General features: G+C 33.7%; 1 protein-coding gene across 1 annotated transcript in view; it reads right to left on the bottom strand.

Moving 5' to 3' along the window:
* ZC3H13 (zinc finger CCCH-type containing 13) overlaps positions 1 to 13342 on the bottom strand; it is an 80197-nt gene that overhangs the window by 35602 nt on the left and 31253 nt on the right. The window contains 3 exon segments of the mRNA XM_032611205.1: positions 779 to 976; positions 6765 to 6925; positions 7503 to 7642. Coding sequence (XP_032467096.1) covers positions 779 to 976; positions 6765 to 6925; positions 7503 to 7642 — 499 coding nt within the window.

Below are 13342 nucleotides of genomic sequence, written 5' to 3'. Positions count from 1 at the left end.
AATTAAAAATTAAACTACCATATGATCCAGCAATCCCACTTCTGAGTACATTGCCAAACAAACTGAAAGAAGGGTCTTGAAGAGATGTGCACACCCATGTTCATAACAGCACTATTCACAATAGCCAAGAGGTGGAAGCAACCTATACGTTCATCAGCAAATGAATGGATAAACAAAACGTGGTATATAGACAATGGAATATTATTCAGCATTAAAAAGGAAAGTAATCCTGTTACATGCCACAACGTGGATGAACCTTGAAGACCTTATGCTAAGTAAAATAAGCCAGTCACAAAAAGACAAAATGATTTCATTTATATGAGGTATCTAAAGGAGTCAAAATCAAAGAAACAGAAAAGTAGAACGATGTTTACTGTGGACTGGGGAGCCGGGGGATAGGTGGGGGAGTGAAAAGGAGTTAAGGGTTATAGAGTTTCAGATTTGTAAGATGAAAAGGTTCTGAAGATCTATTTCATGTCACTGTGAATATACTGTATATACATATATATAGTATATATATATAAAAAACACTACCAAATTGACATTTAAAAATGGTTAAAATTAAGAAATTTTATGTTTTTTAAATCATAATGATTTATATGTTTTATAAACATATTAACATTGATTGAAGTATTGATATTTCAATATGGTAAGTATTAAATACTTACACATAGTTCAAAAACACTACGTAATCCATTGTAGTAATGCCTAAAAGCTTCTGAATAGTAGTTTAGATTCTAAGAAAGTAAGATTATTAAAAATATACAATCCTACTTACCTTGGCTTGTCTCTTTTTTCTCTTTGTCTTTCAAAATCTCGTCCTCTGTCCTTTCCATCTCTTGGTTTTTCTTCTATCCTGTCTTTTACTTTATATTTTTCTTTATATTTTTTCCCCAGAGCAATATCTTCCTGTATAGGAGGGGGTGGGCTAGGAGTACGAGGTCCTTTCTTCTTACTTTGGTTGCTTTTTGAATTCCTGAAGGTAACACAAAGCTATCAGAAGTCTAAAGACTTTTAGAAGGTCAGATAAATATTTTTTTCATTTTAACAAAGCACTTTTAAAAAATGGTAGCATTCCTTTTAATAACTTGCCATTTACTATTTTATATACTAGCAATCAATATCAAAAAAAATTTACTTGCTACCTACTTCATTAATACTGCTTATTATATAATTTTAAAGGGTATATTTCTGAGAAAAGATAAGAGGTGGAGTAGGAAGAGATTCTTTCAGGAAGGAAAATATCATAAAATAAAACAACTGTATGAACTGAATTTTTTTTTAAAGCTTATTATAGAATAGTAGATGAAAAAGTAAAAATCACCTATAATTCCATTACCCAAGTATAGCCAATGTTACACCTTGGATATAATGTCCACACTTTTTTCCATGTCTCTTTAACTTCTTCCCTCCCTGCCACCCCATACACACAGTCATAATACAATGTTTTGTAAAATTTTTTGTACTAAGTATAGCATGGGTATCTTTCTGTAACAAAAAAGTGGATTTTTTTTTTTTTTTTTTTTTTTTTTTTTGGGGTACACGGGCCTCTCACTGTTGTGGCCTCTCCCGTTGCGGAGCACAGGCTCCGAACGCACAGGCTCAGCGGCCATGGCTCACGGGCCTAGCTGCTCTGCAGCATGTGCGATCTTCCCAGACCGGGGCACGAACCCGTGTCCCCTGCATCAGCAGGCAGACTCTCAACCACTGCGCCACCAGGGAAGCCCAAAAAAGTGGATTTTGATAATTATTCTTATGGACTGTACAGAATTTCCTTTAATAGATATGCTCCATAACTTCTTTAAACAATTTCACATTGATAAGTTTTTCAGGTGGTTTCCATGTTTTCAGCATTATAAAGAACAATTACATCAACTATAAATGAAACCTTAAGCACTGTTAGTAAATATTCTTTTAAATCTTTGTTTTAAATCTTAAACATTCATTTAAAACTTTCCCAACTCTTAGATTACAGAGATTGATCCTTTAAATTTTAGAATTTTGTATTTCACGGTTAATCTACCTGGGATTGTTTTTTTTTTGGTCTAGACTATCCTCTTTAAAAGTTGGCATTTAAAAGCATTTTATCTAAATGCTATAACTTTGAGCCTTTACACATTACAAATTGTCTGTCTTTACTTCATACCCTGACAACAGTTTGAGCATTTTGGTGTCATATCCTTTTCCCTCAGAGCTCTATAAATATTGTTACAATATTTTGTGGCATTTAGTGTTTTGGATGAAAAGTCCAAAGAGAGTTAATTTCTTTTCCTATGCACGTTACCCAGCTTTTCTGCCTGTATGCATTATTACATTATTCCTTGCAAACTAAAAGCTTCATCAAGATAAGCATACCTTCTCTTTTTTTAACCTTTTCTATCACTCAGTATGCTGCTTCAATCTGAAACCCTAGTCTTTTACTCAGTTTTTTTTCTATTTTTATTTCATCAATTCTCCATGTGACCCAAGTGTTTGCTTTATTATAGTTACTGCATCTCCTAGATCACTCCTCCATTGTTTTCCATTATTCCATCTCTCCTTTTGCTTTCCAATATCTTAAAATATTGGAAATATCTTAAAAGCGTTTTCAAATTCAGTAAATTTTCTTTTAGGTTGCACTCATTCTACTAATATTAAATTTGGCAATCTTTATTCTGCTATTTCCAGTTTTAAAAATCATTTTTCATCCAAAATATTTTTGTTCACAGATTGCTTTTATTTTCACGATCAACTGCTCTCAACAGATCAATCAATATCCTCTCAAATCATATTAAAATTCTGAATTAATTTCTTATTTAAATTTGTTCCTGTTTTCTGCAACATTGAATGTTCAGCCTGGTACGGAGTTTTTAAGTAGCCCTTTCTCTTCACACATCTGGTAAGTTTTCATCAGCTACTTATTTCACTAGTTATTGATATTTATAAATGACAACTTAAGCCAAAATCCTAGAACTTACTTCCTGTGACCTAGAGTTCTCTAATCCCAAGATGCCTTAGCTGTAAAAAAGGTAATGGATAGTATCTTCCTCAAAATTGCTGGTAAGATTAAAAACAGATAAAAGCAACTGACTCATAGCAGGTATTCAGAAAATTTACCTCTCTTAGTCCTTATCCCTACTTCTTATTGTCATAGATAGGGTCAACCATCTAGCAAATCAGAAGTTATTAAAACATGACCAAATCTACTTTTCATCTTTGTCTTCTGCCAAAACGATTATTAGTTACATATCTCACTGCATATTTATGAAGTGAGTCAAATTTTTAATGTATTTAACAGATAAGTGATGTGTCTACATTTCTACATATTTTTCCACTTAAAAGACACACACTGATCAATAATTGGTAGATAGTATAAAAAATTACTTAAAAAACCATTTTCAAGATAAAATGATAGAGAAGTTCTTGACACAGACTGTATTTTCACATCATTGCCTGTGACAGAAACTAGCTAGGTGTTTACTATACTTTTGTCCTGGCCATACTGTTGAACCATACTGTCTAGACTGTTCTGAAGTTAGATGTGGCCAAATGGCCAAATGAGCTCTGGCCAAAAAGAATGTGAGTGAAAGTGATGTACACCACTTCCAGGCCTAACTAATAAGACTCTCATACTCCAGGTAATTGTAAACTATGTAACTAAATAAGTGCAATACTCTTAATTTTTTTCTTCTTTGGTGTCCTCAAAAACCTAAGAAAGTAAAGCCATGGTCAGAAGGAGCCTAGGTACTGAAGCTGCATGTATAGAAGAGTCACCTATTAATCAGAAACACCCACTTCTTACTTGAGTGAGAAATAAACTTCTGTTGTGTTAAATTCACATTCTGGGATTAAGCTATTATAACCACCAGGATTATGCCAGTACACTCACTAAAGTGAAGAATTTCTTCAAATACCTTAAAAAATATATGTAGTTGGAAAACATAGTTGTGTTACAGAGTTTGCAAGTAACTTCCAACAGAATGGGCCAAAGTTGATTTTGTGCATTCTGAAGTCAACAAGATCTTTCAACATTTTTTTTTAAAGTCAAATGATTATCCTTTAGTGGCAAAGAGCCCACTTCCTATTTGTGGCACACAGCTCAATTATCTACTTCTATCACTTTTAGAGCCTTTTTCTCTCTCTCCCCAAAACTTATTTTTTTTGAATAGCTTTTGACATACTTCACGTTTCAGCTTAAAGCTTTCCATCAGGCTCTCTCTCACAATAAATGTCTAAGAAAACTGCCAATTTTCACAGAGAAGTGTGAGTCTTAATTTGTCTGTGATTATCTCTGTCTACTCAATATGATAATCACGTAAAACCAAGGAGTTTGTTTACCTGACTGTCACCTCAGTTGATTTACTGGCATTGGCTGCAACATTCCATTGAATTTTAACTGAAATTCCAATCCTAACTTGTTGAATGTATTCAGTTTATAGTATGATCCACAATGTAACTAAAAGCTGATGGTCTGACCCACTCTAGAAAATGTAAACTGCACAACTACAGAAATGCTATACCCAATTCAGTGTTTTCTTTGTACCTTTAATGTACTGTTTTCCAGATCCTTCTGCTTCTATTATTAAATTAATGGTGCATCTTAAAGTCAATATCTTATAATACGGAAATATAGTAGTTAAATCAATGTAATTATTCATGCTCAATATTCATCAAAGGATAAGTGAGTTACTAACAAAGCAGTAAGAGAAGACTACATGAAAACAAACAGGATGAAACTAACCCTTCATCTAAATACTTATAGAAACTTTCTATGAAGAGATTAAGTTTTGAAGATTTTATAAATATTTAGAAAGGATTAGAAAATGAAAAGGAGTATTTCTGGTATGCTGGCGGTTTTTTGGGAAATGAATGGAACTGAGGGAAAATTATATAATTGATTAGTCAAAAGAATAAAGAGGGGCTTCCCTGGTGGCACAATGGTTGAGAATCTGCCTGCCAATGCAGGGGACACGGGTTCGAGCCCTGGTCTGGGAAGATCCCACATGCCGCGGAGCAACTGGACCCGTGAGCCACAACTACTGAGCCTGCGCATCTGGAACCTGTGCTCCGGAACAAGAGAGGCCGCGATAGTGAGAGGCCCGTGCACCGCGATGAAGAGTGGCCCCCGCTCGCCGCAACTAGAGAAAGCCCTCGCACAGAAACGAAGACCCAACACAACTAAAAATAAATAAATAAATGTATTTAAAAAAAAAAAAAAGAATAAAGAGCAAGTGGGGTAAATCATATCACTGTATAGTTCAACTTCTTTCATATCTCTTTATTCAATCTTAGGCACAAAGGAGAGAATCAAGTCAACTGTACAGAGTGCCTTATTACAATACAAAGCTCTTTGCAGAATAGGTGCTGTGGGGAGATAGAACAGTGAACCATGAAGACTGCAATCTTCAAGGAGCTTAAATTTAATAGAGGTTGTAAAACGTATGTGCCACAGCTAAAATATAATGCAAATAGCAATTAGTATTAAATGAGAGGTATAAATAAAATCTGATATATAAAGGGAACAGAAATTATGTTCAGTAAGGAGAAATGGGAAAACTTAATGGAAAGACAGAATTTGAGCTAGACATTGACGGACTGAAGGTGACGAGTGTAGGAAGAAGGCTGGACGAAAATATGGACAAGAGTGGAAAGAGTGGAAAGATCAAAGTATGAATGCTATTCTAAAAAATCTGAATTTCAGTTAAACTACTAAATTTTTCAATGGCATAATAAATTAATTGTAATTGTTATTTTAAGATTTCTCTCACAACATCTGTAAAGTGAAGGGTTAGGGCAGCTGAATGAAAATGTTTATATGTGTGGCAGAATGGACACTAGATAAATAGAGTTAGTAGGATGATATAATAAACTAGGTAAAAAGTAAATAGAATCTAGAATAGGGTTAAAGCCTCTAGAAACTAGAAGGAGACAACTATGAGTTTCATTATGGGTTCAAATAGACATTTGCCAACTGGTCAAATATTGGGAAGAGGTTTTTAGTTTAGCCTTTTTCTTAAATAATAAATTAGTGTATGTCCTTTAATAAAATTTAAATAGTCCACAGTGACATTAAATGAAAAGGTATCTCCTGCCTTATTCTCAACCCCTCAATGTAATTTATTTCTATCTTTATTCTTTCAATTGACTACTACAATAATTCTAAATAATATATTCATACTGCTTCATACATACTATAAAGAATTTAATCTCTTGATCATGTACACAAGGAGACAAGAAGAATGTTCATTGTGCATAATCTGTAAGAACTAAAACCTGAAATCAACTTAAACGTTCAACGAAAGAAAAGTAGATAAATACATAAATACTAATATGAAAGAACTACAGCTATATATATCAATATAGATAAATGTAAAAAAAATGCTAAGTGAAAAAGTTACAGAAGAAAAGTTGTATCTATATTAAGATTAAATAGATGAAAGTAATACTATATATTGTAAGATAATACGTATTATGGAAGTATAAACACACATGCATAGGATCATAAACAACAAATTCAAGAGGGAAGGACCAGAAATATAGCTGTTTATTTCTTAAAAAATAAAAAGCTCTGAAGCATATACAGATGTGACACAGACCTTTGCTTTATTGTTCTCTATAATTTTCTTTTAAATGGAAACTTTTCACACTTTTTTCTTAGAAGAAAAAAGTTTACATTAAATACTGAATGTATTAAAAGTATCTTTATGTAATCTACGAAGTAATTCTTTTGAATATCACTTCATAAAAAGCTATTTCATTCTGGCACTATTTATCACCCTACTGACCTCTGCTGGTCCAGCAAGGGAGAGGATACTGCAGTTGTCTTCCTGTCTTTCTTGCCAGTTGAAGATGACGACTTAGGGCTTGATTTTCGCTTTGGAGATTTGCTAGACTTTCTTAGAGAAGGTGATGGAGATAACTTTGATCTAACCACTTCTGGTGAAACCTTCCAAAAGAATTCAGTAACTCAATTCAGAAACTCCTCCAATCATTGTTGTTATAATCAGACAACAAAGCACGTGCTTTTAAATTATACCAAACTTCAGATGAAGTATTAAGTGTTACGATAGCGACCACATATTAATATTAGTCTGGCTCCTGAACCTATGCTGTTAACCAATACTAACTGCCCCAACATAACACTAATATCAATAAAGCAAACTAAAATTATGAAATTCCAAAATCTCCTCAGAAAAAAAAATTATATTCAAATATATTGTATCTTTCTACTCTTTAAAAAAGAAACAAGTATTCTAGAAATAGCATGGGCCTAAAAACCAGATGTATATAGATTCAAGTCCCATTTTACATTAGCTGGTGACTCCAGGCAACAGAAACTCAGTTTTGTTTATTCAATAACAAATATATGTCCTATTTATCTAATAGAGAAATGTGAAGATTAATTAACATATGTGAAGTATCGATATCCTAATACAACTTAAGATGTAGCAAGCAGCTAATGAGTTCTCTGATCAATACTCATTTTGATGTTAATTACTAACAAATTTCAATAAATAGCATACCTCCTTTTTAATAATAATTTCTTCTCTTTTCTCCATGTTTTCTTGTTCCAGCTTCATTAATTCCCTCTGTATCTTTTGACGCTTCATTTCCAATGACAACTCATGAACATAATCATAATTAATATCTCCATTGTCAGAATCTTTAAAATAAAAATTCCATTACTTGTCGGAAACTATAATTATCTATACCAAAAATTAGAGAAAAATTTTCAACTATTTTTTATACAAATTAAAATGGTAGATTCTTTAACAAGAACAACATACTTCAAAAAGATAAAAGAAATAACACTGTTTCTATAAAGAATTAAAATCAATATGGCTAATTTCTTTATGAAAACAAACATTTTTAAGGTTCCTGGGTTTTCTGGAAGTGATTTTGGGCTGTTTGGGTTTTTGGTTAGGAGACGGAATTTTTAAAAGATACAATTAGGGCTTCCCTGGTGGCGCAGTGGTTGAGAGTCCTCCTGCCGATGCAGGGGACATGGGTTTGTGCCCCGGTCCGGGAAGATCCCACATGCCGCGGCGCAGCTGGGCCCGTGAGCCATGGCCGCTGAGCCTGCGCGTCCGGAGCCTGTGCTCCGCAACGGGAGAGGCCACAGCGCTGAGAGGACCGCGTACCACAAAAAAAAAAAAAAAAAAAAAAGATACAAGTAAAACACTCAGCTATAAATTCTAAGCATTAAAGGTAAAGGCACCAAAGCCTTCAATATTTCATGCTGCATATGATATGATTATCTTCTTCATTTTCTTAAAGACTCAGTATTAAATTAAGGTCACATTAGGTGTGCAATACTGTTTCCATAGTTTTGTTGCTTTTTTAAAATTAATATCCTAAGTAATTTGTATCTAAAAATAAAGTTAAGTAATTTTAATACTAATGTGTACATGAGCTAATTTCTGAAAAATCTATAACATTTTCATTATAAGTGATTTGTACTAGTTTCTTAGACTAGAACTGTCCATCTCTTCAATGGATCTGATAGCATGTATCTATTTCTATTCATCCTTTCCAAGGAAAAGAATCTGAGGGTTGGTTTGGGTGGGGGAAGAGTGGTGTGAAGAACTGTTTCATTACAACATGTAGTTTTCAGAGGCTCCTGGCACTGCTACCTATTTGCTAATAATGCCAAAAGCCTGGAGGAGGAAATTTCACTGACTTCTATTCTAACACATGAACACACTGGGCTTGACCGATTATAAACTGAGGTGCCTTCTCAAGCTATACTTTTAGCACTTAAGATCATCACTTCTTAACCTGGGGTAGAGAAATAAAATGAAGAACTAAAAAATAAAGACAAGGAGTCCTACTTGATTGCTTAAAGCACAAAACAAACGGACATCATTGGCATGTACAGGTAAATACATTAGAATGAAAACTATCCATTCATGCTTGAGGACTAAGAGGGTAATTATATAACTTATTATCTGCGTCACAAAACTTGATTACTCATCTTATACTGGTGTATGATGATAATTTCTCACTAAATACATAACACTGACTAAATCATGCTTTTCAGTCAGCAAGCAATTACTAAATATTTATGGGCATGCAGTTTTTACTACACAAAATAATTAAAGATACTGAATTTAATTAAATGAATAGTGGCTATCTCTAGTTACGATTTTACACTCCGCTGAGACACTTTACATCAGTGAATAGTAGGGTTCGATGATCCTGTCTGTTGTGTTCTTAAATTATTAACAGATAAAATTTCATTATCAAATACTAACGGTAAAACAAAGGAAAGGGTAATTAATTGAGAAGAATGATTTACAGTGTTTCTGAAGGTATTATCAATAATGTTTTGCTCATCTACAAACTGCTATCTGGGAATATCACCCATACAGAACACATGTAAAAAAATGACAAATTGGTTTTCAGTCTTTAATCCCTAACCACTCAACCAAGGGAGAAGTTCGGGTAGGGGGAGACCTGAGCAGTTAAAATATATGTCGAAGTCAAGGTACTATAGCTAATATATTTTGCTTAGAGGGAAAGCTCTCAAGTCTTTACTCAGAAACTACTTATTCTAACTTTATGCATATCTGTTATAATCAAACATAAGATGTTTTCCCAATCTATAAGAGAAGGGCTATGAAGTAGGCACAATGCAACTGATGATAGTCTGACAAAAGAAAAATCAGAAAGCACAAAACATTAGGAGAGGACTCAAAAACAGAGTCTGAGGAGGGGAGGGATAAATTGGGAGATTGGGACTGACATATACACACTATTATATATAAAATAGATAACTAATAATAACCTGCTGTATAGCACAGGGAACTCTACTCAGTACTCTGTAATGGCTTACATAGGAAAAGAATCCTTAAAAAAAAAAAAAAAGGAGTGGATATAGGTATATGTATAACTGAATCACTTTGCTGTACACCTGAAACTAACACAACATTGTAAATCAACTATACTCCAATAAAATTTTATTTTAAAAAAGGAGTCAAACCATTTAATAAGTTTAGAAAATGTCTCTCGTATCTTACAGCTTAAGGTTATCATTACAATTACCTTAGAATCATCTATATGAATCAGCTGTTATAAATCATCAGGAAAATATTAAATATAATTAGAATGGCACATTTAACAGGCAGAGATTTTTTAAGAATATGTAACAAAAATACATCTAGTACATAAGGTTGACATTCTTTATATATAAAGAACTCTTACTAATTAAAAGAATGGGCAAAGGACATAAACAGATATAAACACAAAAAGAAACACAAATGATATATAAATAAGCCTTTTTCATGTATTAAAGAGCCATTTTTTCCCTAATTATAATATTTGGTACTGGCAAAGGCACAGATAACAGGCATGTTCATTCTTTGGAGGTAGCAATGTAAACTAATATTTCTAGCCTGGAAAATAATTTGGCAGTATGGGTAAAAGCTTTAAGAACATTCATACCCTTTAATATGACAATTTTACTTCCAGCAATCTACTGTATGCAAGTAATCATATTCAATAGATATAAAAATAAGCCTTTATATTTATACTCTTCTACACACATTGCCCCATAGAAAGATTTTTCCATGTCATACACAAAGGTAAAACATCTTCATTTTAACATGTGCAAAGCATTTCATGATATGAACATATCATAGTTTAACCATTTTCCTTCTGACATTTACTTTGTTTTCAATAGTTTGCTGTTATAAACAAGACTTCAATGAACATTTTGATACCTACCTTAGTTTACAGGAGCAAGTATTTTTTTTAGAACAAACTAGATTTGCTGGACAAAAGGTAAGTATGATTTTTATTTTTAAATATTGCCGAATTATACTCCAAAATAGCTTTACCAATGTAAACTTCCACTTGATAATACTAGTAGTTTTCATTTCTGCCAATCTGATGGGTGAAGAATGCTATCTCTATTTCCACTGGCATTTCCCTGTAGTAAGGCTGAGCATTTATTGTCCATTTCTATTTCCTCTATGAATTTCGTAACCAATTTTTGTTTCTCTTCCCTATTTTCCAACTGGACTATCATCTTCTTATATATTTGTGGAATTTCATTATAGGTTTATACAGTGCTTTTATTATATGGTTACACATTACACATGTCAAATACTTTCTTACAGTGATCTTTAATAGATCACTTGCGTGTTTAGTTTCACAAAAAATTTTGAATCCTTATATAATCAAATCTTTTACAGCTTCTGGATTTTATGCTTTATTTTAGGAGGATGTACATACCACCAAGATTGCCAAAATATGTTCATTCATTTTCTCCTCTACTGAAATACTTTTGCTTTTTATATTACTGCACTGGTCCTTATGGTAAACAAATATGATAAATTTAGGGAACCAAATAAAAACAAAGACTTGGGAGTGGGGAGCTGGAAACACAGAAAGCAATCCGATAATGAAAAGTTTTGTAGGTACAAAAGAATTTGTACTTGATCCTCAAGGCAATGGGAAATCAGAGAATTTTAAATAGGGGAATGAAATGAACCAATTTATTCTTTTAAAAGCTCACTCTAACTCAGAGAATGAGAGAGGTATTTGTAATACATATATCTGATGAAGATCTCATATTCAGAATATATAAAGAATACTCAATTAAAAAAAACAGTAACACAATAAAACAGTAGGCAGAAGTCGAGAGTAGAATTTATAAAACAGGTTGTACAATGGCCAAAAATGTGAAAAAGTTCTCAATTTCATTACTCATTAGGGAAATGCACACTAAATCCACAAAAAGATACTACCACACACCTCCAGAATGGCTAAGATGAGAAAGGCAAAAAACAACAGAGAAAGGAGAATCATTTTTGACTTGACATTATCCACTAAAGATGAACATATGAAAACTCCATGGCCCAGCAATCCTACTCCCAAGCATAAATTCAAGGGAAATGGGTACATGTTTACCAAAGATCTGATTAGGAATAGTAATAGCAACTTATTCATAACAGCCCAAAACTAGAAATTACTCAAATGTTTATCCACAGAATGAATAAATTATGGTACATTCAGTGAAATACTATATACCAGTAGAATTAATGAACTATAACCATACGCAATAATCTCACAGACATACTGTAAGCAAAAGAAGCTAAGCGGGGACTTCCCTGGTGGTGCAGTGGTTAAGAATCCACTTGGCAATGCAGGGGACACAGGTTCGAGCCCTGGTCCGGGAAGATCCCACATGCAGCAGAGCAACTACGCCCGTGCGCCACAACTACGGAGCCTGTGCTCTAGAGCCCACGAGCCACAACTGCTGAAGCCCACGCGCCTGGAGCCTGTGCTCCGCAACAAGAGAAACCACCGCGATGAGAAGCCTGCGCGCCACAAAGTAGTCCCCGCTCGCTGCAACTAGAGAAAGCCCGTGCACAGCAACAGAGATCCAACGCAGCCAAAAATTAAATAAATAAATTTATTAAAAAATAAAAAGAAGCTAAGCACAAAAAGAGTACATGCTATAGGTTCTATTTATATAGAGCTCAAAAACAGACAAAACTAATCCATGGTGGCAGAAAATCAGGACAGCAGTTATCTTTGGGAGATGGGGGCTGGGAGGCAGTAACTGGAAAGGGAGTACAAGGGGGCTTATGGGATACTAATAATTTTCTATTTATTGATGGGTGCTGGTTATACAAGGCTGTTCTGTTCATGAAAATTCAGTAAGTTGTACACATGAATCATGCACTCTTCTGAACATATTATTATACTTCAGTAAAAAAAAATTCTGTGAAGAGTATTCTGCCTTTAAGCGAAGAATGATTTAGGAGACAAGGCTAATCTCAAGGCATGAGGTTAGAAGGTTATTTAATAAAATATATTTATAGGCAACAAATATCTTAAGAACTAGAATATTAGTAGTAATTTAGAGAAACAGATGGTTCTGAAAGACATTCAGTAGATAGAAATGTTCAGAATTCCATAAATGTCTGGGTTGAGGGGAAAAAGTAGTATCGACAATGACTCTTAGAAAAGGGAACCCTCTTGCACTGTTGGTGGCAATGTAAATTGATACAGCCACTATGGAGAACAGTATGGAGTTTCCTTAAAAAACTAAAAATAGAGCTACCATACAACCCAGCAATCCCACTACTGGGCATATACCCTGAGAAAACCATAATTCAAAAAGACACATGCACCCCAGTGTTCACTGCAGCACTATTTACAATAGCCAGGTCATGGAAGCAACCTAAATGACCATCATCAGATGAATGGATAAACATATATACAATGGAATATTACTCAGCCATAAAAAGGAATGAAATTGGGTCATTTGTAGGGATGTGGATGGACCTAGAGACTGTCATACAGAGTGAAGTAAGTCAGAAAGAGAAAAACAAATATTAAAAAAAAAATATTA

This window comes from Phocoena sinus, chromosome 18, assembly GCF_008692025.1.
Source record: "Phocoena sinus isolate mPhoSin1 chromosome 18, mPhoSin1.pri, whole genome shotgun sequence".
Taxonomy (NCBI): Eukaryota; Metazoa; Chordata; class Mammalia; order Artiodactyla; family Phocoenidae; genus Phocoena; species Phocoena sinus.
The sequence above is the reverse complement of the archived record's forward strand: the minus strand, read 5'-3'. Positions and strand labels throughout refer to the sequence as shown.